At 46.8% G+C, this 27,961-nt stretch overlaps 10 protein-coding genes across 10 annotated transcripts; 5 read left to right on the top strand and 5 right to left on the bottom strand.

Annotated features, from left to right (window-relative positions):
• Positions 1–425: 425 nt before the first annotated feature.
• Positions 426–760, top strand: NUU61_001565 (uncharacterized protein; the record flags this gene model as incomplete). Its single annotated transcript, XM_056652147.1, has 2 exons — positions 426–551; positions 623–760. 2 exons carry the CDS (start codon positions 426–428, stop codon positions 758–760), a joined length of 264 nt encoding a protein of 87 aa, XP_056515414.1.
• Positions 761–3,281: 2,521 nt separating this feature from the next.
• On the bottom strand, positions 3,282–3,913 carry NUU61_001564 (uncharacterized protein; the record flags this gene model as incomplete). Its single annotated transcript, XM_056652146.1, has 2 exons — positions 3,282–3,614; positions 3,653–3,913. Coding segments are annotated over 2 exons (594 nt in total), but the record flags the coding sequence as incomplete, so codon positions are not given.
• A 1,838-nt stretch (positions 3,914–5,751) lies between these two features.
• NUU61_001563 (uncharacterized protein) lies at positions 5,752–6,318 on the bottom strand (the record flags this gene model as incomplete). The annotated part of the gene is made up of 1 exon (XM_056652145.1): positions 5,752–6,318. One exon carries the CDS (start codon positions 6,316–6,318, stop codon positions 5,752–5,754), a length of 567 nt encoding a protein of 188 aa, XP_056515412.1.
• A 3,006-nt stretch (positions 6,319–9,324) lies between these two features.
• On the top strand, positions 9,325–10,821 carry NUU61_001562 (uncharacterized protein; the record flags this gene model as incomplete). Its single annotated transcript, XM_056652144.1, has 1 exon — positions 9,325–10,821. One exon carries the CDS (start codon positions 9,325–9,327, stop codon positions 10,819–10,821), a length of 1,497 nt encoding a protein of 498 aa, XP_056515411.1.
• A 1,643-nt stretch (positions 10,822–12,464) lies between these two features.
• NUU61_001561 (ankyrin repeat domain-containing protein) lies at positions 12,465–13,550 on the top strand (the record flags this gene model as incomplete). Its single annotated transcript, XM_056652143.1, has 1 exon — positions 12,465–13,550. One exon carries the CDS (start codon positions 12,465–12,467, stop codon positions 13,548–13,550), a length of 1,086 nt encoding a protein of 361 aa, XP_056515410.1.
• Positions 13,551–17,115: 3,565 nt separating this feature from the next.
• Positions 17,116–17,361, bottom strand: NUU61_001560 (uncharacterized protein; the record flags this gene model as incomplete). The annotated part of the gene is made up of 1 exon (XM_056652142.1): positions 17,116–17,361. The coding sequence occupies one exon, from the start codon at positions 17,359–17,361 to the stop codon at positions 17,116–17,118; it is 246 nt and encodes an 81-aa protein (XP_056515409.1).
• Positions 17,362–17,535: 174 nt separating this feature from the next.
• On the top strand, positions 17,536–18,438 carry NUU61_001559 (uncharacterized protein; the record flags this gene model as incomplete). The annotated part of the gene is made up of 1 exon (XM_056652141.1): positions 17,536–18,438. The coding sequence occupies one exon, from the start codon at positions 17,536–17,538 to the stop codon at positions 18,436–18,438; it is 903 nt and encodes a 300-aa protein (XP_056515408.1).
• Positions 18,439–20,224: 1,786 nt separating this feature from the next.
• On the bottom strand, positions 20,225–22,658 carry NUU61_001558 (uncharacterized protein; the record flags this gene model as incomplete). Its single annotated transcript, XM_056652140.1, has 3 exons — positions 20,225–21,348; positions 21,410–21,604; positions 21,656–22,658. 3 exons carry the CDS (start codon positions 22,656–22,658, stop codon positions 20,225–20,227), a joined length of 2,322 nt encoding a protein of 773 aa, XP_056515407.1.
• Positions 22,659–24,449: 1,791 nt separating this feature from the next.
• NUU61_001557 (aminoglycoside phosphotransferase family protein) lies at positions 24,450–25,280 on the bottom strand (the record flags this gene model as incomplete). The annotated part of the gene is made up of 1 exon (XM_056652139.1): positions 24,450–25,280. The coding sequence occupies one exon, from the start codon at positions 25,278–25,280 to the stop codon at positions 24,450–24,452; it is 831 nt and encodes a 276-aa protein (XP_056515406.1).
• A 1,008-nt stretch (positions 25,281–26,288) lies between these two features.
• Positions 26,289–27,884, top strand: NUU61_001556 (BCS1 and AAA domain-containing protein; the record flags this gene model as incomplete). The annotated part of the gene is made up of 1 exon (XM_056652138.1): positions 26,289–27,884. One exon carries the CDS (start codon positions 26,289–26,291, stop codon positions 27,882–27,884), a length of 1,596 nt encoding a protein of 531 aa, XP_056515405.1.
• Positions 27,885–27,961: the final 77 nt, after the last annotated feature.

Below are 27,961 nucleotides of genomic sequence, written 5' to 3'. Positions count from 1 at the left end.
GCTTTAGGTATATTATAGTGTTAATTATAGAAATGGAATTTGTAGTTCCTTTCCGAATTCAGACAACGACAGTAAATTATCTCCGGTGATGATGGATGGGCAAGAGTTTTGCTGAACAGGTGCAAGTCTAAATTCTTGTTCGAAGTTGCCCCCCTCTCCCTTCCGCGGAAATAGATAGCGACACCATTTTTGGATCAATTTGAAACAACTCGATCAATGCAGTCCCGGTGGTCATTCCAGTCCTGCCGGCCCTTTCAGCCCTACATGACTACGATCGATCAACTTCAGGCACGGATCGAGTGGTAGCATCTGCCACACCAGTTTTGGGTCAGGCTGAAAAAGCTCGACAAGTTCTGCCGTCCCTCTTAGTCTCGCTGGCTATAAGTGACTTCAACCAATACAGGAAAGCCGAGAACAGCCCGACCATGGGGGCCAGCTGCATAGTGGGCGCAAAGGAACAACCCGAAGAGCGTGAGGCGCCATCCGTCATACCTGGCAAGGTCGAGAACGAGAATAACACGCCACACAATAGAGCGGAGAATATAGCACAGGTAAGAGCACTATAGAGCTCATGGCTGTCAGAACTGCGATCGTCCTAGAAACTTAGCATCCTATTTTGCAGACTACCGAACATGAGAATCGAAACTCGGCCGAGGACCCATTCCAGCCGGTGTTTCAGATCCTGCAGCAGCTGGAGCAAGAAGATCCAAAGTTGGCTTCGCAGGGCGCACGGCTGTTGGGTCTATATCGGCGCATGTGAGAATCATTTGTTTCCAAGCATGCCGATATCCAGCGACTTGAAGATGCCAACCATGACCTGCGCACTAATAACGATCAATATTTTCATGAAGCAGAACACTTGAAGCGCCGGCAAGGCGACCAGCTAGCTAGGCTGCACTTCTTCGAACAAGCGTTGGAGGAATCTCGGCGGAGACTTCTTGGAATCCTGACAGAGTGGAATGCCATTTCAGCGGGCGAATTGGCCCTCCTAGCAAGGTTCCCAAACGTCTGATAATCCAGATCTACCCGAGGCTTCAAGTAGCCTTCCCAGATAAAGTGAAAACATTGTATTAAAATCCAAGTCATAAATAAATCCATTTGTTTCATCATGCCTTTGACTATGGCCCTATTTCGCCCTCCAGAAAAGCCTTACAAGCACCTGGAATCATCGTGCCTCAGTCCCATTTACACGATTATATGATCAATAGTGTCAGGTTCATACATGTAGTTATGACTAAAAGTTGGGTCTGGTTCGGTTAGCATAGGCAGGGAAAGTCGTACGGATACGATTGGAGGAATACAGTACTCCTTGCAGCAACGGCAAACAGCCCCATACTGTTCCGGTAACCGCAATGACTGCCGAGATTAGTGCCATTACAAAAGCGTAGTACGAGGCGTATTGTGTTGGGAGTCGAGCTCGAGAACCAGCCGTCGTTTGTCCGGCCAGCAACCAGTACCAAGTAGCCATACCCAGGTAATCTAAGAAAAGAACTTAGAGCACTACCAGATGAAACGTGGCTGCCAGAAATGTCCCCACTAGGTCCGTAGCAATTTTGAGCAGGCCTGATAATGCCGCAAAGAGAGGATAGGCCACTTACAGGAATTGCGGCAACCCTTGGAGCTGACGTTGCTGGATAATTATTCGATAGTACTACTAGCAGCAAGTGAAGAACAAAGTGCGTACTTTAGTCTCGTACTTTAGTCTCAGGAATACATAACTGACCCCTTGTAACGATGGCAACGCTGTAGCAAGACCTGCCATGATTTCCATTCATGCAACATGTGCCTCACTCCAGCCAAGACCCGTGAAGATAGCCACTATGATACATTGTAAAGCGGATGAGGCTCGGCACACCCTCTAATGTAGCCGATTCCCCTGAAACGTACGACAAGCCAAGCCAACTCGGATGGAGCTCAAGAGCAGCAGAGGTGTAGCCAATACCGAAGGGACAATGGACCGAGATGTCATACTGAGCCACGCAGACAGTTGAGGATGCAGGGTTTTCTCAGAGAAGCGAAGCGGAGCCTAATTCTAACCGCACCCAAAATACTCCCGCGGCATTACCCTGTCTCACAAGCCACTCAGCCTGGGTAATAATCCCGGCATGGTGTGAGAGCTGCAATTTTACACAAAACCAAAATGCAATCTGGGCCAAGTGGAAACCCGGATTTGAGAGACGCTTGCCGCAGAATTCGGAACGCCTCTTCGGTCCCTGAATGACCCAAAGCAGGGTCAGTAAGTGGCAATGTCAAAATTGCCGGCAGATAGGCTGGATAGACAGAGCCGAGCATATCTGGAAGTCCTCGGAGTATCTGCAGGTGCTCATCCAACGAATAATGGAAATGTTTCAAGCGTGGTTCATCAGCAAGATGAATGACCATCTGGAAATGTTTCTCTTTCTCGATGATATGACGATGACCATATAGCACGATCTCTGCACGCCGATTGAGTAGGTCTCCTTCAAGAAGAACCAGCTTGTTCTTCGGCCCATAAAAAGCATCCAATGTTTTGAGTTTTGTCAATACGAGCATTGAGGTCCTTTTGACTCCATCAAGCCATATTGGCCGAGAGTAGACTTCAGACGAAGCCGTGTCATCTCCGCTTCGAGTGCTGGAGACCCGTTTTGTATGACATGGGTATGATCCTTTGCATCCAAAGTCTGCAAACCCTCAGCCACGCTGTGAAATAGCTCCCTCCCGATATCAACTAGCATTCGATTGCCCTGTCGCATCAGCGATCCCCGTGAGGAATCAGGGCTGAATGACAGCTGCCAGTTTTGCGAGCAAGAATTCCATGGCTGGTCGAGCGGGCGAAACTCGGGGACTCGCTTATCCAAGTCAAACCATTGAAAGAAGTCTGTTGAAAAGCTTGTCGGGAGTTCTGGACGCATAACATCATGAGGAATCAGCTGGAGAGTTTGCGAATCCTTTTTCGCCTTCAGTAACAATTGGCCATCCCTTATTGTAAATAAACCTGTCGCCAAGGTGAGCATAACCTATATCCAAAGCAATAAATAGATAGTGACTGACATCGTAATCGCGGATCTCTTAGGCGGACAAATAAGGGGGGCCCAAAACCTTGGACGGCACGACAGGAATCGTTCTCTGCATAGATGAATATCAGTATATAACCATTCACCACTGCGTTCATGCGCCATCTTACCGAGGCACAAGGACGTTTGTACAAAGGTTCTACCAGAACCTCCTTCGGAAAACGTCCTGGTGGATAGCCAGCCACCAGGAGTTCACCCGTCAAGGGGTTTTAACGAACAGCCTGTTTTTCATCCTCGATTGTTGTCTCTGTGTTTTTGTAGCCGTCTCTTGTCCTTGGAGTTCTCGGTCCAGCTTCCAGTCATCTTCAACGAGCTCCCACTTTTTTGGATGGCATCATTCCTCCCTGAAGGGTCTTTGGTGATTAAACCAAGCATCCTTTTCTCCAGCCTATGGCGAACCTTCTCCACACTGATCAGGGTAGCCCTAATATCGCATGGCAATGAGTCCAATTCTGGCGGTGGGGTTTCCCGGAGAATGACCGAGGACCGGATGAGGCAGGAAAGATCCTGGGAATCCTGAAGCATCGCAGCCATGTGCCTGCATTCGACGTCGTAGGTAGCCTGGCAGATAATTGCAATTCGAAGAAGCAAATGCTGACATCCTTTGCTTTCCAACCCAGCGAGGCGGTAAAGATCTTATTTAGTTGCTCGAACCACTTACTCGCCACTTCACGGCAGCGACATAAGAAAGATACCACCTGCTCAACGCTGGGAGCACCCTTCGAAAGAGAAAGAATGCGAAGGCCAATTGTAACGATAGTATCGAGACTGCAATGTGCATTCCAGCTTGACTCAATAGTTGCCAGTTTGCCATCCAGTGTCTTGAGAAGTTGGTCGCCAAACCCAGGATCTTCAAATATCTGGTGAGCTTCTCTTCTAGGCGTCGTTGGGCAGTGTTACGGCAGCAAATAGCCGCAATCACGAAAAAATGACATAAGCCATATATTATTTCTGACCGCTTTAAGCTCCGCCTTTATCAAACATCTCTACAACTATCTTGACCGCTATTTTCATCTTTTCATCTTTTCTCTGTTATACGACCATATATTCAAAAATACTGATTGTGTCATTTTTTGACATAATCAGTATTTAAGGCAGGGATATCTGGTATATTTTCTGGCAGTATGACCAGTTTCTAATAGGCTTCGCAGTGCTAAGGCTATATTAATGCTCTTCTTATTTAGTCTCGTGGAAGCCCCCTCGTACGCCTAACCTTATGTGGTCGATAAGCCGGAGCCGGAGCCCGAGGTTGTCGAGATATCGGATGATGATAAACCCCCCTGTTGCGGGAACCGCCTCCTGTGGTTTCGCGAAGATAAGGTATAGTAAGTATCGTTCGATTCTTTTTTTAGGTAAAGTATACTAGTAATTTATGCAGAAAAACCTTAAAAAAAATCTAAAAAAATAAGACTGTAAGCGGGCTTTTTTTTTTTTTTTTTTTTTTTTTTGGTATATTTTAAGGTAAGTCTTCCTATCTTTTACCCTCGTACGGTAGGTCTAATACTAACATAAAGGTAATTATATAGTAGGAGTTCTTTATTTATCCCCTGCCATCTATATAAATACTAATTAGGGGGATTTTCTGCTAGATAAATACTGATTATGTCATATTTCCATGTTGCCTTGCCATGCTTTCGTTTTGAGTTCGGCCACAGGAATCGACCGTGTCTTGTAAAATCGAATACGGACCAGGTGGAAGCGTAAAGGTACACTAGCCTTTCACGGTTGGTTCTGTATTCTGATCTATCACCTAAGCACGCTTCGGGCTATCCAGAAGCCGGTAGTTGAGTCCACTTTCTGGACACAAGCTGTTGAAGTCTGGAATAGTAATTGGGAGTGCGTTATAATGCCTTTGGGCCCACAGCTTGGTGGTTGATCCCAGAGACAACCTCTGCTGATGCCGAATCGGGAACTCCTTGGTTACCTTTGAACCCACCAACTTCAGATGGAGGTTGCCCGCCACTCTCGTCTCGCGCATTCCCGTATCATGCAAAAGCATCCAGGTGGCATCTCGCCATCATAAAAACCATTCTAGGGCCCTCAGCTCAAACACCACACACAGCCTTCTGCATATTGGAATCTATTGGAAGTGGCCACTCATGGACGTCAATACTGAGATTGCTATCTTGGTTTTCAGTGTGCCTTTTGTGCATGGGCCTTTGGCATGAGACTTCTTGCCGTTATTGCTCTAGGTGTAATTTGTGTTGAGACTGTTCAGAGGCCTCAGATAATTTACGATATTGGAGTGACTTCTCTTCCCATTGTTTCTTCTTTTCGATCCGGGCTGTTGCCGCAGCCTGTTTGATCTTTGATAGAAGCCTTTGGTGTTCTCCGCTGCCGTCGAAATATTGAACGGCAAATGCCCTGGATTAAGGATCACTGAAGATGCTTGGGTTTTGGCCATGTGTCCCCTCGTGTCTAACGCGAATGTATTCCTCTCCATTGGCCGCCCGTTACATCTGATCCAATTGTGGAAGAAGAAGAGGCTCGAGCAAGTCCGCGGGAATCTGCGGTGGGAATAATACCTCTAGTAGCGGCTGCAAAAAGATGCATGCCTGGTCCAATGCGACCCAGAGCTCTAGCATCACTAGAATCATGCCAGACAGCTCTCGTGGATTGTTGGCATAGGCTGCCTGAGCCGAATCTTCCATAGTCATTTAAAGGCTCGGAGAGCTTACAGCTCACAGGGACCAGGGGCTCAGTCTTTGAAGCCAACTAGCCAGCTCCTCGGCAACCCATTTTCAACGTCGGCCAATGATGTCAGGCTCCCGTCCTGAAAAGTAGGAAGCCCCAAGTCACCGGACCTTTTGCACCGTTTATGGGTGGAATTGAAATCCTTGCCCCAGGGCTTCGGCGGAGAGTAGGAAATTGCGTCTCGCATATACTTCGTAGAGCTGTCCAGGGATATACGGCCATCATGGCTGGACGCAGAGTGGGGATTATGAGGAATAGCAATGATATCGGAGTCGATAACGCCCTTTTGGATGCTTTTCAGGTCATCCCCGTGGCCATTCATTGTTGCATGGCCGTAGTCATCCACGAAGGCGAACATGCATCCTTGTATCTTGTAGCTGTGACGACCAACTTTGGCTCTGATGATAGCCAGATGATCCACGTGAACCTCGGAACCCTTGTGATGCGATTCCCTGCAGTCAAAGCTTGCCAAGAGATAAAGCATGAAGTTCTTGTAGATGATGCGACCTTGCGGTGCAGGAAATGATCGCTCGAAGATTACCTGCTGGGCAACTCGCAAAGTCAGCCACATTGGTGACCGTCTCCACGGTTGCCTGCAGTCTCCCCGTATGACATCGTCACGAATGCACTTGATAATACGATGTCCCTCATGATGTTTTATAAGGGCCAAGATCTGGGTCATCAAACCCTCGGTAACAATTCAGGGTGTGCAGTATCTCGGGAGTGTTCAGGAGCAGTGACGACTGAGTGGTTTTGCAATACCGCTTTGGGGTCCTCTTCCATAGCCAGTGGGGACAGGTTAGAGGCTAAGTAGGACCGAAAGGGTGGATTGGCGAACCGTTCAGCAAGTATGGCGACGCTCACACCAGGGACATGACGCTGGAGACTACCCGAGTCTTTGAATACGCCTTCACCCAGTGGTCATGCCTTAAAGGCATCGAAGATTACAATGTTTTGATCATGATCGAAAGTTGCCATCCATCCACAATTTTGGGCCGTAAGAAGAAACGTAGCAACCGCGGATAATGGTTGACAGGGGTACGTATCGCAACAATGCTCACTTACTAGTTGAGCTTGAGACTTTCTAAAGATGTCTCGAGAGACGATTTGGGGAGTGTGCCCTGGTCCTCGACCTCCATCCAATTTCCCAGCATGTACAGAGCAGGCTGTAAGCGTGGCTGGTGTTCCGAAGGGCTCTTTTCAAGGAAAGATACCAAGACATCCTCGACCATAGCCAGCAGCCTAGCTTCAAGGCGTGGGGCATTCGGCTCTCTTGCCTGCGGGAGCTTGGGTGGAGAAATAACATTATGAAACAGGAAGAAGAAGAAATCCCGATCCATATCCGTGGCCCGCACTTCTCTTGGAAAGAAAGTGAAGACTTTGATGAACAGAATCAAGATGGGAATGAAGAAAAGAGAGATCAACCAACGAGAGAGTGAAGATGATAAGTGAGGTTGATTGGAATGAAAGAAGATAAAGGCAGTAGAGAGAATAGTAACAAGACAGTGAAAGCTTGAGTCGCGAGTGGATGTAGATGGTCGGAGTTGAAAGGCAAGGAGAGAGAGAGTAGACGAATGTCTTTCTGCAACGGGGATTGAAGTCTTGAGTCTTTGAATTCAAGCAACAGTTTTTGAAAAGTCCAACATAACGGTTCCTCAAAGGGTCTTAGACGGCCCATAGGTCTCTTTAACGGTGCCCTGCTGGAAAGGAGCAAACGTCGACGCCAACGCACGCTTTCCTCGCTCCGAGGACCTTGCCAAGGGGAGACAATCGGCTGAAAGAGAATGTGCTCACGGATGTCGCCCTGAGCATCTAGAGAGGCACCATTCCCAATCATCCAGTCCAGCTTTCTGTTCGAATCGGCACGCAGAAACGCATCGCGAAATAACTTGTCGATCCCACCCGGAACCTCTCGATAAGAACTACCATGCTGCGTCAACCAGTTCAACCTTGATTCTTAACCGTTCCCTTGAGCTGCGCACTCAACAATATCGCCACAAGAACCATATCTCAATGATGCTCCATGGTCGACTAAAACTGTTAGATCTGGTGTTAAGCCGTTCTCGCGGTATGCGAATAATAGGACATGGCGTCGAGATAGAGAAGATATAAAAAGACATTTGTTCAGTTGACAGTTTCAGCCATTCGTTCAGCTTATGTCGAGTCTCTTGATGGCCTTCAAGAGGGACGTTAGAGCTTGACAGTCGAATACGCGACAGGTTATTTTTTTTTTTTTTGGCAAATTGCGCGAACTCGCAAATGATCCTGAAGGCTGAGATTCATTGCGATCAAATGCAAGATCTCTGGGGGGTAGAGTATTGAATTGGCGTAGTGCGAAAATTCTATGGTTCTTGCTCAAATGAACCTATCGCCTAAACGTACACAAGGATTGAAATGTCCTTCGCCAGTGTGAGGACCAAGGTGAGCAGCAGACGGACGGCGCGTGCGGAGAAGCTCCCATATTAACAATGAAGATATAATGAAGACATCAGGCGACGTGTCATTGCATGGGCGTAAATTAGTAGATTGGCTCCCAGGATCTGAATACGATATACCGTAGCTCATACAAGTGTGATACAGGAGCAAAAGTTTTGCTCGCTATTTGGTATCGTACCGTGATACTGCCTACAGTAGAGGTTATTTTAGACAATAGTAGCCGAAATAGGTATAGAGCAGTTTACTTTTTAGAATTCCAGAATGATTTGAAGCGAATAAGTGGTGAAACCAATTTTGAGCGGATCCGTATATTAGCAGAGAATTAACGTATTGGGTGAGAGTATTGAATAAGATGTTTCGCAAGCTGACCACCTATATTAAGCCTAGCGTGGCTCTGAATGGACAGCTTGACGCATAATCAAAGAGAACTGATAGTAAACTGATTTCGATCCGTCCTGTGTCATACTTATGAGATCCTAACTTATCAATCGACTCTATCTCAAGATATCCGCTACGCTCTTCTAGTGGGGTGAGACTGTAGAAGTTTTACCACTTATTCGTGACCGCCCGATGTAGTGTACTCGGTATTTGCTTGCATATCCAATCCTCTCCTTTTGACACTTTTTATAGGTCGTTGAATTGTGAAGACTGAGCGCGTTGTTTCGCTCCTAGGAACTACTGGCTGGCGCTCGGTAGCGTAATCTGCGGCCCTCTTCCCGCAGGGTTCATATCACTTGAAACAAGACCTGACTCGTAGGAGTCTATCTAGTCGGGTTTTTGTATTGTGGATCAATTGTGGCAGTCCCGGTGTAAAGTCCCGTAGATGCATCGTGGAATTCTCACAGGGCTTACACTGCATAATCATACTGACATAGTCTTTTGGTGACGATATAACTAAACTTTGATTTTTGGTTGTAAGGTGTCAGGTGTGTTCACGTGCGATTTGACACCATAGATATTGGGCGTTGAAACAGAGCGAGCTGATCCATACACTTGCGCCAGTACAGTAATAGACCCATATTTACAGCCACCATTATCACGTGATCCATCGAATAACATTAATAGGCCAGCCAGGCTCTTCCAGCTGTTCTTATCACTCTCTCCTCCATCCTCCGAAGCTGTTCTTACCAGTCTCACAAATATGGGGGCGCACCCTGCCCAGAAACGACCAAAATCGTGGATTGATATGCCCCAGGAGATCAAGCAAATGATACTCTGCCTGCTTGACCCATTCACGCTGTCTGTCTTCTTAGCAGCTATGCCGGACATAAGGCCTCTAGCGGATCGGTTTAAGAGAACAAGAAACTTCAAGACACTCCCAATAATGGCTGAGCTGCTCGCCTCAGCTCAGCCAGTACCGAACCCATCAATACGTCCGTTTCACAAGCCGTTTGAAGATTTTGTTAGTTGTGGTGACGGCAGATACTTGAGTTTCAAGTCTGATGGTAGATCCCACATTTGGTACTGGGACTTCAAAAGATTCCCACATACACAACCCTGGAAAGCCGAGGAATGGAAATCAGAACCTGAGAGCATCGGGGTCGCGGGAACTATGTCGGTCACGGTGTGGCCTAGAAGGCGGGGTCGTACAGCTTTCTTCAATGTTCCAGAGCTTCTAAACCCAAGGATCTTTGACTGCGGAAGACTTTGCCTTGGATACGAAAAGCCAGAACCAGGGCCTTGGAGGCTTGTTGTCCGCCAAGTCTCAGACTGGGATTTGGTTGCCGAACAATCCACACCAGACTCTTCCGAGCATGCATACGTGCTTGATGGTGATAGCGACCTAGTCGTTCAATACTCACCGACACATGGTGGTATTCGCATATGGAATCCTCGCCGCAAGAGACTCTGGGAAGTACAACATTCAAATGCCACCCGTTTCAACTGGCCATGCATCCTTCATGGCCAAAAAGGCTTCATAACCACCTCGAAACCGGATACATATGATGATTTACACATCATGAGTTGGAGAAATATTGTTTGGCAAGATAGCGCTGAGCCCTCTTATATGGAGCAGCAGGATTTCGGCCTTTCCTTATCATATCTGTTTCCCAAAAATCTCGTCAACGGCCAATCTATTGGGAATTCCTATTTGGGGTGCACGCAAATCCATGAAATCTGTCGGAATGGTATATTGTTTTCCCGGCCATTTGATTCTCCTCTCGCGGTGACATATATGGGCAAAATGATGGAGGTTGACAGCCTTGAAAGAGGTTTTTTGGATGAGTTTTCCGACGGCACTTACGTTCTTCGCACCGATGACCTTCAAATGATGAAGGATGACGAACAGATATGGAGGCTTGAAGATGGTAGGCAGTGCTGCGGCGCTATGATTTACCGGGATGCTTTTCTTATTGTTGTGCATTGCGATAATTACCGAACGCTCCCTTCCAAAGTCATCTTCCTAAACATCAACGGAGAGTTGGTTTATGAATTCCAGTTATCCTGGAAGTACGGAGGCGACGAGATACGTCTCCTCGAGGAGGAAGGTAAAGTCATTATTCTTGCAGATGACTTGTCAGAAGCTACTGTCTGGAGGTTTTTTGATCCTGCCCCATCTGCCCCATCGACCAAACGGGCAAGCGAAGGACAGGACCGCCATTTTTTGAGACCTCGGAAAAGGGGAAAACTAGTGTGAAGGATTGGGATGGTAGCCATCAGCTCAAAATCGGAGAACTCGAAGATGGCTAGGATTAAAATAACTTGGCCTTCTGGGTCTTGAATCCGGTTTTCTCAATGCTTATGATATAGGTTGGATCGAATTTCGTTTCACCTCATCTTTCTCAAACCCTATTCCGCGATACAGCTTATCAAGTTCGGGCTTAATTGGTATTAAGTTACCGAATCATATTGAAAGTAATTATCACGTGATACAGGGTTATATTAATTACCCTATACTACCCTTAAGAATATGGACCAAGGTATATATATTTTATTCAGCGAGGCACACACAACGTCTCACTGTATTGCCCTTCTCTTTGGCTTAAGGTCTATATCGTGGCAACGTTCGCTCTTTCCGTTCCCTCAAAATACCTCTACAAGCTAAGTGAGTGTTGCGAATTTTTGTGTCTTTTCGTTCTATACCGGCTAAGGCCCTGAACAATCATTGTCAGAACCTTATATATTAAATATACATTCAGACATTACAAGTCGCCATCCCCTATCGTTTGCGCCGGCAAACTTCTATTCTGTATCAAACTGCAAGAGGGGTAGACAAGTATAGAAGTTTGCGAAAGACTCAGAGAGGATATTGGACTGCATATCTTACAGTACAGGGCTGTTATATATAATTATAGACGTGGGCTAAGGGCTATAGCAGCATACAATATAACACTGGTGCCCACCCTCGCAAAAAAAAGCCTCTAGAGATGTAGATGCCGGGGTTGCAAGCCCAGATCCAGGACTATGCGAAAGAGAAACGGCTGTTTTGTTTTGAAGCCCGTACGGCTCTGGTCTTTCGTGGCTGGCCGAGTGGAAGTGAGCTTTACCTGAAGTAGGCCCTTCCACGGTAAACAACGGCATAATGAACTGGCGGGAATTGTTGACCGCCTAGTTTAAAAGCGCCGTTAATCCTTTGAACGGCGGCGTTCGTTGGCAGAATAAGTTCGATAGAGTTGTTGAAAGAGAAAGAAAGAAAAAACATTGGAGAACTCAATTTTAGAGGAATCTTTTTTAAAAAAAAAAGCCGTTGAAAGAATCATTTTTAGCGAGTCAATGAACGAACTGGCATAGAGTCAGCGAAAAGAGCCGTTGACGGGAGTTATTAGCAGAATTCTTGTCAAAAGGTTATTGATGAGAGCACTGTTGAAGGTACATATTGGGAGATTTCGAACAATTGGGTTTGTGCTGATCAGCACCTCTAATACATAATACGTGGACTTGGTGTATTTTAAGGACCTAAATGAACTTGTAATGGCCAGCGCCTAAGATATAGAACCGCTGATCCCTACTAATACTCCTTTTCGCTCCTTACAGCTCCTGCGACCGCAGGCTCAGAAATTATCCGAAAATCTTTGAGTGCATGGAGCGACACCTGGGCTCTAGAGATCGACCTGAGATGTGGGTTTTGTTTATTGTGCCTCATCATACAAAGACAAGCATAATTCCCAAACCAGACGCCCTTGCACAAATTCTGACGCCCTTAGTTCCTACCTGCTACAACCATCGATCCTGAATACGCATAGATTGCATAGCAACCAGACCAATATCTGCAATATGTTGCCTGATTTACCAAATGAATTGTGGTTGTTAATTGCAGAGCACCTGCAGTTTCCAAAATACATGAACCCACTTATCCAAACAAACCGTCACTTTTACACGCTTCTCAATCCCTATCTTTACCGTTGCGGGGTACGCCGATATGGCAGTTGGGTATCGGATTGGGCTGCGGAAAACGGCCGAGTGGAGACTGTTCAGAAATCACTGGCAGCAAGGGCATGCACTCAACCTGCGTTTACGCTTCAAAGGCCTCTACTTATAGCAGCAAGAAACGGATATGGAGACATACTGAAGCTGTTGCTTACTGCCGACGACCCAAATCTCCAGGATTCCGATTTGTGTCAAGCCTTATCATGGGCAGCACAGAATGGACATGTCGCAGTAATTAAGCTACTGCTCGCTGCCGATGGCATCGACCCAAACTCCCAGGATTGTGATGGGTGGACTGCTTTATCGTGGGCCGCACGGAGGGGACATATGGAGGTAACTACGGTACTACTCGCTACCGATGGCATCAACCCAAACACGCAGGATTCCGATGGGTGGACTGTTCTATCGTGGGCAGCACAGGATGGAGACGAAGCAATCGTCAGGCTGTTGCTTGCTACCGTTGGCATCGAGCTGGACTGTCCCGATTTCTTCGGATGGACGCCGCTATCTCATGCAGTACGCAAAGGGCATGACAGAATAGTCAGGCTACTGCTTGCGGCCGATGGTATCAGCCCAAACACCCAGGATGCCAGTGGGCGTACTGCCCTATCGTGGGCGGCACAGAATGGAGACGAAGCAATCGTCAGGCAATTGCTTGCTACTGATGGTATTGAACTAGACTCTCCTGACTCCGCTGGATGGACGCCTTTGTTTCATGCAATACGGGAAGGGCATGACGCAGTGGTCGGGCTGCTACTTGCCACTAATGGTGTCGACCACGACTTCAAGGCTCGTGGTCAACAGACACCTCTGATGGTGGCAGCATTCTACGGAGCGGAGAAAACTGTCAAGCGACTCCTCGACAATGGCGCCAATCCGAACTCTCTCTACAGTAATCAGGGGGCGCCCCTGACATACGCTAGAAAAAACGGACATCACGGGGTAGTCAAAATTCTGCTCTCTGCGCTCGGGATTAAACCGGATTTCCCGGACATTTAAGGAACATCCATATCCTATTTAGGCAGCGCGGGGCGTGCACGAGTCAGAGTTCAGAGTTCTATTTGCTAGAGATGACATTCATTTAGATCGGGGATGCTCTATATATAAACAGCTCCCGCTGTCTCTATCATGCATTATTATGTATATTATGCCAGTGGGGTGATATCAAAGTTTAGTCGGCACGGCCCGTACTGTGCTAATATCGACCCCAAGAGCTTGAGGAGTGGATCCCTTTATCTCTATATGAGTGACACCGCGGAAAAGAAGCGATAGCGATATCACTCGAGAAGTTAGGGGCAGTGCTATTACTACGCCTCGCGTATTCAAAATTCGGTGATCGTTTGTGACGCGTCAGACAGGTCGCTAGCCATTACCATATATTCTTGGCCTCTCTGAATTATGGGTTGATCAATAAATATCATAAAGTACAAGGGTAGAAAGATCGGAAACTAGCCGAAGCATGGGCTTCATGCCGGACATTACGGGTTTCGACTTTGCAAATCCCCGGCCCTATACCCTATGGGACAAGAGGGTCTTAGTCGACGACCCCAGAGATTTGTCTCCTAGTAATTAGGCATAAAACCGACACCAAAGCATTACACAATGGCTCACGCAATTGAACCTCGCATAAAAATCCGTAATTAACCCCTAACTGCAGACCAAAGCAGCCACAAGCCACGCTAAATCCAGAACAATAGCAAGAACCTAAAGGAAAAGGAAGCAGGTTTATCAGCTGCTGAGCTGTTTGATTCGCTACGGTGACTGCCGTGGCACCAAAGAAGATCAGAACACGTTCAAAACTGAACACTGCACAAGCTAAATTGTCTACGGCAACAGACAGAGACCCGGGATCGACTTCGACATTTTATCCTCGCTAGCCACCAGCCCTTGTAGTCAAATCATCTTTCCCTTTGTCGACGGCTGAAGAAGTTGCTATTTGCCGGTCTCAACGTAGTGGCTGCCTGCCTCAAGGTAGTGCTTGACGAGACGACCGGTTTCATGAAATAGCCCACTGTCTTGAAGTGGATGGTAAGGCTTGCTAATTGGAACTCGCCTTATATAAACTGAGGCAACAATTGTTCTCTGTCATAAGACGTTGATGAGAACTACGATGAGGTTCACTCTATTGAGGAAGGAAAGTGTTGGGACTGGGGTTCTGCCAGCAGTTCTCCACCGCCTCCCTGACCGCCCGCAGCGCACCTGTAGGTGGCAGTAGATAGCTTCTCTTCTTCTCTCCGGGGACCTTACGGACAAGACGATTTGATTCTTTCTCTCTCTTCTGCTCCCTTCCTCAGAGTTCTGCTCTCCCCAGCTTCCCCTAGTGCTCCCTAAGAGAAAGGCCTGTTCCCATCAGGACCGATTCCGCCAATGCGGTCGTCCAATCAAAGGAAAAAGGATATTTGTCTGCTATAAAGTGGATTGGCAATCGATACTACTCTGTGGGAAGCATGATGAAGGGGATCGGTCGAATTACAATACAGACCAAGTCCAAATTTAACATTTTCAGTCACGTGCGATGTTCCTTCGAAGAATCCCCAAATGAGAGTCACTCGTCATTGACTTCCTTTGAACTCTGGCGACCTTATTCGCGCATCAAACATCGTGAGCCACCGTAAACTGGCAAATTAGGGTAAGCTTATACGGCACAACGCCTACACCTATACCCCGAGTCCTCGGGCGAGATTTGAATACCCCATATTGTTGGACCCATCTACCATACCCATCTTCCGTCTGCCTCCTTCCGACCATTCTCACAAAGGCATCGGCATCCCCTTGCTTGTGAATATCAACCCACAATGAAAACCTTCCCTGAAGCCGACGTTATCTGGTGGAATGCGACCGACTTCTACATTCGCTGTCCATTCTGTGACGACACAGCATAAACTGGAATGCACAGAAGTTGAGATACTCTCATTGCGAGAAGATGGAGCCTTATCTATGCTGCTTCCCCATGAACAATCAAGGGGAGGCTGCGTAAGAAATCGAGAAGAGACGAGGACGTTATACCAATATTTGTGTATCGTATGAGAGTGATAGGGAGGATGACGATGATGTTGATCGTTTGGCAATTCAATTTGCTGAAGAGGCTACGATCGCAGTACAGAGAGAAGAAAATTTTACGAGTATTCACCAAGACGCAAAGGAGCTTGTCACCATCAATCCAGGACACGGAATCGACCCATTTGAACAGAAAAGAATTCTTTAACCAATCAGTGACTGCGCTAGCGGGGATGTATAAGCGGTGTAGAAATATCTGGACACCTCTAGTGAAGCCCCCTTGTTCATCCGGGGCCGATATAGCGATGGTCGAACAAACCTAATCATCGCAGCAGCAGAGCAGAGCTCGATGATGGTATCTCTTCTCATTGAGCATAGGGCTAAAGTAAATTTTACAGCAAATAGTGGAAGGACGGCGTTAATGGAGGCAGCACTCTTTGGTTGGGTCGAGAATATCAAGGTCCTCCTCGAGAACAATACAGCCAAAAGTATTCGAGATAACGAAAACCGACAGGCCATTGATCTTGCTCAAGACAAGCACCGAAACAGACAATAGATATGCGATCGTACCGAGGGCAACTCCATGGCTTCATTCAATCGACGACTGGGTTATATCGAGGACACATTCCAAAGGGACATTGATCGTCAGGAAATTGTACGCCTCCTCGGAGAGAAGCGGAATTCAAAAATTGTTTTTGGGAGACCTCCCACCTTATTCATGTCCGAGTCGTACTCTTTCAAACACTCGCCATTACAAGACTCGCTTGTATTATATGGGCCAATTGAAGTATATCCGATCAGTGGAAGTTGGAAGACGGTGGCGCGTCTGGAACGATGTCCAGTCTCTCAGGGCCGACGGCCAGCAGTGGACGGATGATGTATTTTATTTACATCTCGGAAGTTGTGGGTCATCTTTTGCCTTTTGACAACTACGATCAGGGGTAGAGATGGTCAATACAATGCATGGTAAATGTAATTTTCTATCGAGACTACAAAAAATACACTATAATTTTGACAATATCTAAAGATATATCTCCACAACCACTATATGAATAGTGCTTAGACTCATGCAATATAATAAAATGATTGTACATAATAGAGTTATATAGCTAAATATAAGTTTTAAATAATAAATATTGAGATTCGAGGTTGCGTTTTATTGCATTTACTATGTGTTTTGGCGTGGCTCGCTCGATTGCGTGGCTCGCTCACGAACACTAGTCGGGACTTAACACGGTTGTTCAAAACCATCGCCTCCCCCATCCGACAGGTCGATGGCCGACAACAGCTCCCCAGATTACAAAAGTCTCTTTCTGGAGGCAGAAGAGAGACGAAAGCAGGCTGAAGATGAAGGGAGACAGGAGAGGGAGCGCAACCAACGGACTACTTTCATGGAATTCATGCGCTATTGCCACTACCTACTCTCCCGACAGTTGAGACTCGAAACACCATTTCGCTCTACTACGGGGACAATACCCCTTCCCACTGGAAAATACTACCCGATACGACTAGAACCATGGACGGATTGTCCAGCTCGACAGCAAGAAATCTACAACTCTGTGTGCGACTACCTCCACCCGGCTGAGGAAGCCCGGGCACGATTGTTTACCCCCTGATTGCGCTTGAAGAGGACGCGAGACGATTCGGCCTCCGGCCAATTAGCAGTGAACAAGGTATCGAGACCTACGAGCGAATCGCCGTGGAGGACCATGTCCGTGATATAATCGTGGAGCTGTGCAAAATCGATGCTGCCCGAGACGAGTTTGGGCTTGGTGATGGAATCTGGTTCAACAATCATACAAACTCTCTTCATCACGATGACTCTACGGATATGAATGCAAGCCAGTCATCAAGCATACATCGTCCAAGGCCTGATTAGTTCTGCATCCATCGAGTTGACGGAAACGCTAACACTCTTCTCGCTACGGTTGAATATAAACCATTCCACAAGCTCTCGGATACAACTCTTCGTCTAGGGCTTCGGCCAATGAATCTGTGGAAGGAGATGGTCAAATCAAACAAATTACCCCTGGAAGAGACGCAGAAATTGAAGTACAATGCAGAGCGACTCGTCTGCACCGCTATTGTCCAGGAATACCATGTGATAATTCAGGAAGGACTCGAGTATTCCTATTTGACAAACGGGATTGCTCGTGTCCTTCTCTGCGTTCCACACGATAATCCGGATACATTGCACTACTTTCTCTGTGATCCTAACAGAGAGTTGGAGGGCGATATTGAACAGAATCTCCAGGAGCCGAGGACGTCGGTTGCCCGGGTCCTGTGTCTTTGCTTGATGGCGTTTCGCTCCACTGTACGTGGTCAAGAATGGAGGCATGCCACACGATCGCAGCTTCCTCTTTGGACGACCAGCTTCGACCATGCTCGTTCACAGATCCGTAAGGCAGGGTTACAGCAAGCCGCTCCGCACTCCGATAGTACTAACTCTGAGTATGTGAGTCCGGAACTCAGTTCAGAGTATCAACAATCGTCACCACCGCTAGAATCCCCAACAGCAGGTCGTCGAGCAGCTACAAGGTCTCAAGCTAACTGTGCAAACTGTGCACCATTAGATGTCCGATATCGCATGGAGTCGCCGGACTCGTCAGACTCCGATGTGAACCATGCAGCATCAGGGCGAAAGCGGGGCTTCAGTCAAGTCACATCTTCCCCATCTGCCCAGCGAGCGGCTCGTCAACGAGAGGCTAGAAACCATCCAAGCGGTCAGTTACGACGCCACGAGGCACAGTTTTGCACACAGACGTGCCTGCTTGGGGTTCCGAATGGTGGTGTCTTAGATGACTGCTGTCCAAACGTTAACCCCTCCATCGACAAGATCGAGACGACCCTAGGCATCCCATCAACGCAGAGGATCTGGTGGTTTTACTAAAACGGCAACTGGACGAAAATATCGACAGAAATTGCACGCCCTTTGGAATTTGCGGGGCATATGGCGCGCCGTTCAAACTTACTTGTGCCGCATATGGTTATACTGTTGTCGGAAAGGGCATGACTTCGGGACTTTGGAAGGAAGTCTCCCGCGAAGCGCAGATATACCAAATTCTGCGGAAAGTCCAGGGCTCTGCGGTACCTGTTTTCCTTGGGACAATCGACTTAGCAAAATTTATTTTCTTCATGGAGCTGGTGAAATTTGTCACATGCTCGTCATGGGCTGGGGAGGCGAAAGCACAGCAACGATTGAGCAGAACTCATAGCTTCACCAGGAGATTCGGAGGTCGAGAAAGGAAATCCACTCTTTGGGAATCCTCCATCAAGATCTTCGGCCTGACAATATTCTTTGGAATAATGAACTCGGACGGGCATTGATTATCGACTTTCATCGCTCTACATTGGATTATCGACCCGTATTAAAGTGATCACGAAGCCAAGAGACTATTATGTCAGTCAGTGTCACCAGATGCAAAGCGTATACGTGCTGTGTGATTGAGAAAATGTTTATTCAGCTGATTAGCGAGGAAATAGTTAACTAGTTAATTATGAACGATAACACCTAGGAAATTCGTATCACGGAGTCCGCATAGACCTGATGGGGCGAAAGAGTTTTTCTCACGATGTCATTCTTTTCAAATTAGCAAAGTACTTGAGGCAACTTGGCATCACTGTTAGGCTTGGGGGCCTCTAACCGCCCAATATCTGAGGGTTGGGGGAAGCATCGATAGCAACACCAAGGCAATGTAGAATAACACGGAGGACGTGGTCTAGTGAGCATTTGATGATATATATATTTGGTAGACACGTGAACTCGAGCTTGTTCGTCAGAGAATAGGTTGTCTGCAATGCGGCCCAACAGGTGAAGTTGGACAGCGCCGAAGTCACGAGACCAGGATTTCAGGCTGTCGCGAACCCCGCCGTCGACCCCTCCCTGAGTAAAAGTTTTCAATTAATGCAACCATCTGCGACCAAAAACCCAACCCTGCTCGAGTTCACCTAGTTCACCTGTTGAAACAGCGCGATCGACCGAGAACTCTAATCTTGAATTTCCGTTCCGTGACTCCGGCGTCACCAATGTCTCAGATGTCCAAGGCTGATCCGTTCGTTCTTCCACTATCATCGGAAAAAGTCAAAACTTGCGCGAGTCAAGCTTGGACAGAGGTGCGCCCTGTTGCTGAACCTCTACCAAAGCCTATGCGCTCGATATTTGCCCGTTTTTTCCCAACAGATGCTTGCGAGGCTCCTATTCATGCCGCTATTTCAGAGCTCAAGGTGAGAACTTCATTTCGCAAAATATATTCAATCTATTCCTAATGATATCTCGACGAAGTCTCAACCGACAAACGCCAACTTACCGGCCAAAATATCAAACTATAGGATGGGAGGATTCGTTTTCTTCCCGGGAAGATCGGTTGTGGGACAAACCTTCACAATAATGATACCTTTGCACATCGCTGGCAAAACACATGTTGATGGATTGGATCTGGACATGGATCACTATTACCACATCTCACGGGAATGTAACGTTGAAGTGTCCGAAGGTGCCAAATTAGTGGCGTTGATTATATCAGATTTCGAATGATTTCGATAAGCTACTTTGAGGTGGGAGCCTTCGAGCTGTACATACTTTGTTTTCATCACCCAACACTGGCCCAGTTTGTGAGATTTATTGGTTTAAGTTCTAGTTCGCGAATAGACCATGGAGCGCTGCTGATATGGAACACTTAAGCCACCAATGATGCTGTGTATGGCGCAACCATAGATTGAATGTGACTTGCTCCAAATTCTTGAACGACATTCTGATAGTTCAGTATCTCATCCACTGTAAGCTGGAAAGGCTGATTAAATACCCGAGCATCGTTTTGATGGCTCGTTGACCCAGTCGTGGGCTGGACGCCACTCACCCCCAACTGGCAAGGAAGCTCATTCGACTGTCGATGGTTCAGATAATCAGTCGTAAATTGTAAGTCGCTAGCTTCGCAACCAGTGTTCTCGGAAGTTAAACTCTCTGCTGTAAGCTGAAAAGGATGATCGAACGGTTGAGCATAAATCTGATAGCCCAATAGCTCAGTTGCAGGTTGAAATCCGCTCACTGTCACGTTATCATCCAGATATTCATTGACAGATTGAAGTTCGCGAGGAAGAGCATTCCCAGAATCTGGATCGCCTGCAGCAGGTGGGAAGGGATGATCGAACGGTCGAGCATAATTTTGATGGTCCAGTAGCTCAGTTGCAGGTTGAAATCCGCTCACTGTCACGTTATCATCCAGATATTCATTGACAGATTGAAGTTCGCGAGGAAGAGCATTCCCAGAATCTGGATCGCCTGCAGCAGGTGGAAAGGGGTGATCGAACGGTCGAGCATAATTTTGATGGTCCAGTAGCTCAGCTGCAGACTGAAAGCCTCCCACAGTAGAGTGGTCAAGAGATCCACCGAATTCTTGATTGAAGTTTTGACACTCGGGAAACTTAGTCGTGGGATGGGACAAGGTTTCGAATGGCACGTATCTGTCATATTCAGTCCGGCGCCGCTTGCAACGCTCCTGGCTAAGATTTCCAGACCAACCAGGACGTGATGTAGTATTGGAATGACTGCCACATGTTGGAGTGCTGGAGGAAATGCAGGTAGTATCGGACTTTTCCGTTCCAGCATCGCTTGTGCATTGTGCATGGTTTGAAGCCGCAAGGGAGATGTTAGCGACTGATGAGCTCGTACACAAGGCCGCTGGATAATTCTGGTTTGGCCGACTTTTTTCGATGGGAAGCATGATTGTCGTGGGTGGGTGTAGCGTTTTGTCCAGATCACAATCATTGGAGAGTTCAGGATGCTCGAAATTTACCAACGAGGCTTCAAATATTAAAGCTTCGGTTAGCATAGACTCAGAATAGGTAGTAGAGACTAAACTGACCATTCTCCGTAGTGAAAGGTGTATCCTCTCCGAGAGTGTCACCAGACACGGAGTTCGATCCCATCGATTCCTCACCCACGTCACTTTGTGCGATTTCACTGGATGTCCGATCACAGGACGTTGTATTTGTCGGGGATAGAGTGTAAGCGCGTCCAGGGGACGGTATTTTCGCTTCTTGCGTGGGAGGGATGCCACCTTTTTGAAAAGGCATTAGACGGTATTTTATCAAGGGGTGGAAAGACTTACAATCATAAAAACTTTGAAGTGTCTCGAACCACTGCGATGTCTCCTCGATGACATCGAGGATGTGGAGTGAATATGAATCTTCACTCTCTTCACTGGGAAAGTCGACTTTGGAGGATTCTTGGAAAAGAGAATCGACAAAGTGAGGTATTGCCGTTAGATTCAGATATCTGAATGGTCTGTTAGTTAAAGCCGTCAAAGCAGATATTGCAGAGGCCTCTTCGGCTCTGCCTGCTTCCTTCAGTTTGATTTTCAGTACTCTTTCAACCTCCAGCTGCTTGTTGCCCGCCCGGATATTTTGTATGGCGAACAGTTCATCATCGTCTTCAAAATCCGAATTTTCTCGAACATATGAAGTGATATCACCCCCTCGCCCATATCGTATTAAGGATTCTTGCTCAGTTTGAGGACTTTCGTCATCAGATCTAGTCTGATTTTTGCCACTCGCAGCATTCCTCCGCGCTTTGACAAACTCAAGTGACAGAGAGCGTTGAGCAACCCCTCTGAATAATCCGTCGGTATTTGAAGGTTGCTGGTTCCCTTCGACTCGTCTAATATCCTCAAGGATCCTATTCTTCCCCTTCAAAAGCCGTTTTTGAATGATATCCACCGGATCGTTCTTGCAAAACTCCAGTAACCAAGGGATTACTTCGATGAGGGAGTTGAGTAGCGGAGTAACTTGCTCGCTTGGGTCCTTGGGTTGCCTCCTTTTTCTCTTGGATGAAAGGGGAGTCAAAGCCGAAGGTTGTTCGGAGGGTGCAGTTGGCGTTTGGATTGGTTCTTGAGAGGAACGAACGAGACCAAGCCTGTCTGACGAGGCCGAGGTCGAGGTCGAGGTCGAGGTCGAGGTCGAGGTCGAGTCCCTTCGTCGAGCGATCGGGTGCGACAAGCTGTTTGGAACAGCTTCATTTGCTTCAGAGGGAAAACCTGGACGATGACAAAAAAGACATAGGGGCGTCACCACCTCCGGACGGTCCGTGAGTCTTTCTGCAAGGCGTCCCTCCATTTCTCTCAATATTGAAATAGCTTCACAGCTGTGAGCGAGTAGAGTATCACTTGGTACATTTCGCAATAGCTCAAAAACGGTCAGAATATCCATCGTTTGAGGTGAGATCAAGCTGAGAAATGCTTGTGAAAGGAGACTTTCAGGATGGAACGCCATACATAGGCCAGATCAGGGACCCCTGAGTTCAGCTGACCATGTCATGTTCAGAATCCCTGCTAGACACCAAACTAGTAGACGACTAGGATTGATGAACCAATAAGCAACACGGTCTTCATGCAGGCAACTGAGCGCAGTCACATGGCATGACCGCCAAGAATACCAGCCGCCATATCCAAGGCCTAGTATATTCATACGCCCCTTCTTTCCCCTTTAGCTGTGACTATCCCCTGTGGTCGTCAACGTGGGCGGCAACAGATGGGCCAACCAAAACACAGCATGGGACCCATTATTCTGGATCGGGTGTGATATTTAATGCACAGTTGCAGCCTGTTGCTGTGTTCGTACAGTACCTCTTTTCCCACAGGAATCCCCAGCCCCACCAAAACACCAATACACTCTTACGGTATCTTGGGCAAGCTAAGGCATTATTATGCATAATAAAGGATGATGTCGAATCTCAGGATATCTGTACGCACTAGTACTGAGGGAACTAATTGAGATCCATTGAAGAACTATCTAAGAGACCACTATTGAGAGCGTCTCTATGCTTATGCATCTAGTACTGGCATGCTACAACGCGGAAAGTCTAAATAAGCCCAATTTACATACCATACAAGTGTGAGGGAGATTTGCCGGACGCTGAAGCAGCTTGTCCTTGGTGGTAAAATACCACCTCTCAGATCGACAGATGATCACATCTAATATGACCTGTTCCACTGACGCATATAACAATTACTGCTTGATGACAAGGCATCTAAATACGGTCCGAACTAGGAAAGGCCCATTCCGAAAGTGGATAGTCTCTGGATTTTCAATCTATAAAACCAAAAACTTTTATACCACCCAGATCCATCGGCGATTGTGTGTGCCCGAACATTTGTGAGTCGTACGGTCCCATTGTTCTACGCGGTCTGTATAGTTATAGCTTGGATTAGCGAGACTGCTGAATAAAAAGTATTTTACATTTGACACTTGACAATATACCCAGCTGTATGGTTTGTGCACCTAATTCAAGAGATCTCAATACATTATCCTCCTTGTAAAGGTTCCTAGGTACCCCAATGGCTGTAGAAAAGGCAAGTATCTTAGTTAGCCGAGTAAGGAATTAACTGAATGAACGCCAGAAACCTGCCTAATTCTAGGTTGGCAGATTGTGAGTTATTTCAGACTGGACTTCAGCAAATAGTCAACATTTTCCATATACCAACTCAGTCGAGTCGCAATGCCCTGGAGATATCTATTCCCCCAGTCTTTATAAAAGGTACTTCAACCCCGCCCCCTCTTGTTAATCCATTCAGAAAACTTAGCTATACTGATTTCATTTCCAATCCATCAACTCTCCCATACACGTTAATACAACATGCCTCCGCAACGCGACGTTTGTACCCAATACCAAATCCGCTATGCCTGTGGACACAGTATCAACAGTGAATTTGTCAAGTGTCCAACCCACGCCGGAATGGAAGATGAAAGGTGTGCCTCTGGGAAGTGGGAATACCAAGAGGAGAAGATATCTACACACAAGTGCCGCACCTGCCTATTTAGCGGTTGAAAACAGGGTAATGTAAGTAAAGTTCCAAACATCCATCACATGACTAACGCATACAATAAAGCCATTGGAAAGGGTTCACATCATGATGCACCATTCCCCAGTGTCAAAGGACGCCCTCTCCCAGTTTCATCCAATAGTTTTTCTGCCAGGCTTTGGGTTTCATTGCTCATCTGCTCTTTCCATCTTTCTCCATTTCCCATAGGACCGATGCAGGAATCTTCAAAGTCAATAAACTTTGTTCCATCCGGTGTGATGAACATGTTGTCCCTATTGATGTCCCCATGTAGTATGTCGAGATCGTGAAGTTGTTGTAGAGCTATCTGGCACGTCTTGAGATCCATAATCTCTGGACGACGCCCAATGATCTCCTCGTAAACAAAGCCAACGACTCGATGGAATGGCTCCTCGAATGCGTACCCTAGGATTCTTGGCGCTATAGGAGGTGTGTTCTGGGCTAGAGCATGGTACACTTTAATCTCCTGTGCTAGCCAATCGAGTTCAAAGCCAAACCTAGCAATCTTCAAGAAGCACTTCCTGCCTTTCCATTCAACACGGAAGACTCGAACTTTAACCGATTCAATGACCTTTAGTTCAAAAATACTGAGCAAGTCGTAGTCACCAAGAATCTGTTTTTTTGATAGGGCGTGTGGCTCGAAAGTGTCGGGCTCTCCTCGGACACCACCCTCATCCTTAAAGACTGTAAGAGTATTCCATGCACTGTACCAAACGTTCAGCTTTGACAGCTCACGTATCACAGCAGGGCCATAGGTCTGGGACTCTTCCGGGATGATGTCCAATGATTTAACGACAACATAGATGACTTTGCTGCCATGATGAACCTCGCGCCGAATTCGGTAAAAGCAGTCTTTTAGACCAAGATCAAGGGATAAAAGGATGTCTTTCGCTGCCATTTTGGTAAAAGGTGTCGTCGTCGTGATTTCGATTTGAGTGCAAGGAAATGAGCCTGCCCATAGAAGAAATTCTGGGAAGATGCAAGATAGGAAAGTCCGTTATTAATTCGTGAGTTATTGTCAAAAAAATGACAGGCAAGTCTTGCTAACTGAGAAACAGCTTGTCAGGGTCACTTTCACGTGACACGATCGGCGCTTATTGGCCTGCTGTGACTTTCACCGCTCTGTTCAAAGTTTTCGAATTGTGGGGTCTCGCAGCAGTTGAATCACCAATTAGAGGAAGAAAAATGTTTGCCTGGCAAACATTTCCCAGCATAAATATTATTAGGTTGGCTCATTTATTTCCCAAATGATTCCATGCATATATTCTCAGAAAAACCATCATGTGTCCTTGAATTTGGAAAATAGCACCATCACTGCAGTTATCATGTAAATAAGGTTAACTAGCGTGTCACCTATACACTATTTTGCCCATCCGTAGAAACTATCCGTAAAATAGCGCATCTTGTGAATAAAATTCTTCTCTTCTTGGGAATTACAGTCAGCGGCAGGATACAAAATTTGACAGCGAATCAAGACATCCAATTTCGCCATAGCAGAACTGGTACATAAGAAACTGGAGTACTTCTCCTGTTGGCAGAAGTCTATTGCAGTCTAATTGCTAAAGGCCATATCATGACACAAGATCTAGATTCTAGTTACCTTGATCCTTGATATCCTTTGCCCTTTTTGTTTATATAGTGCCATTACCTACTGTGCGATCTTGATCTATCTGTGGGTGGATGGGTGGACCGCTGCCGAAATCCTTTTCCTTGGCTGGCCGATGAATTCGGTCTCAAAATAAAGTCTCAAGACTAATCAAAGGGTAGAACATCACATACACAGCGACCTAAGCTGGCACAGCACCAAGATGAACAATATTCTAGCTCTGGGAAACCTATATAAAGCTCCATCCCTTCCTCATCAGAATTTTAATCAACACTGACCACCGAACTTAACTAGCGAACAATGGCCAATACAAGCGCTACTATACCTGAGATCTTGCCAGCAGCCCTTGAGTCATTATTTCCGGGCTTTTCTCTCTTTGCCCGAATTGTCTCCTTCTATCTTCCTATCGACATATCCTCATTCTCGGTTTACCTCTTCATCCTTGCCGTTTTACCTTTATTATTCGGCTTTGTCCTTCCTCGGTTCCTCGACAGTCTCCAACAAGTGCTCCTTTGCTTTACCGCATCTATCGAGATCCCATACCAAGATAGATTGCATACCCAGTTCACGCAATGGATGTCAAGGAATGATTCATTGAAGCGAAGCCGGCGTTCTATTGCCCGAGCAAAAGATGCTATCACTTTCCCCTGGCAATATGAGGAAGACGACGGGGACGAAAATGAAGATCCTGTCCAAGACCAAGTCAATTTTGAAAGTGATAGAGAGAGTTTCTGGCTCTCTCTAAAAAGGGGGATGGACATAAAGCCAATCCGTTGCACTCCTAGCAGGAATAAGCTACATTTCTTCCGGTACGAAGGATACACCCTCGCTCTCTGTCGATATCCACACGAAAACCGTAACAATATTTTATTCGCGAATGCCGAAACCGTCACGATTTACACTTGTTTTTGGAACAGAAAAGTGCTGTTGACTTTCTTACAAGAGGTACAACGAGCCTCCCTCGGACGGAAGAAGAAGAAAATCACAATCTATCGCGGTATCACTCAACAGAAAACAGTCAGCTGGGTTTCGACTACCTCAAGGCCTCCACGTCCACTATCAACGCTGGCATTGGATCTATCTATTAAAGGGAACTTCCTGAAGGATATCGAGACATTCCTGAGCCCGGGAAGCCAAGTCTGGTATCGGTCTCGGGGCTTTCCTTACCGCCGAAGTTACATTTTTTACGGTCCCCCTGGAACAGGGAAATCTAGTATGTGTTTTGCGATAGCTGGGTGCGTTTGGCTTGATATATATTGTATCAGCCTAAACTCTCCGAGGCTTGATGAGGATGGGTTGGCGAGTCTTTTCCAAGATCTCCCAGAACGCTGCATAGTCCTTCTCGAGGATGTGGACACTGCCGGGCTCCGCAGAGTGAACAATCTAAATACTCCAGGACATTCCAATAATAGTGAGCTGCAGAATTCCTCTGGGGATGACCAAACCGCTGGGATTACTTTATCAGCCCTTCTGAATTGTCTTGATGGCGTTGGAGCACGTGAGGGTCGTATCCTTATTATGACCACCAATCACATTGAAAAGCTCGATGAAGCTCTAACACGGCCAGGTCGTGTGGACAAATCTTATCACTTTGGGTTTGCGGATGTAACGTGCATTAAACAGCTCTTCTATATGTTCTTTGAAGGAACGCTTGACGAGGACACACTTGCCTCGTCGCATGACACTAGCAAGGAATCGACAGATCATTTGGCAAAGAAGAAGAGCATCCTAGGCCTCTGTGACCAATTTGCAGGGATAGTCCCTTCTGGTCAATTTACTGCGGCGGAAATCAATAACTATCTGATGAATTTCAGGGATAAGCCTAGTGAGGCCGTTGCAAAGGCCCAAGACTGGGTCAGGTACAAGCAGAAGAACTCTGTTATGCAGCAAGACTAGTGGACGGTGGAACGGCATATGGCCTACTTAACATTTTTGTTCAAAATCCAACAGGTTGCGACCTATCTGGGCTGACC

This window comes from Penicillium alfredii, assembly GCF_028826965.1.
Source record: "Penicillium alfredii strain IBT 34128 chromosome Unknown utg000002l_segment0_segment0, whole genome shotgun sequence".
Taxonomy (NCBI): Eukaryota; Fungi; Ascomycota; class Eurotiomycetes; order Eurotiales; family Aspergillaceae; genus Penicillium; species Penicillium alfredii.
This window is presented reverse-complemented; position numbering and strand designations above follow the sequence as displayed.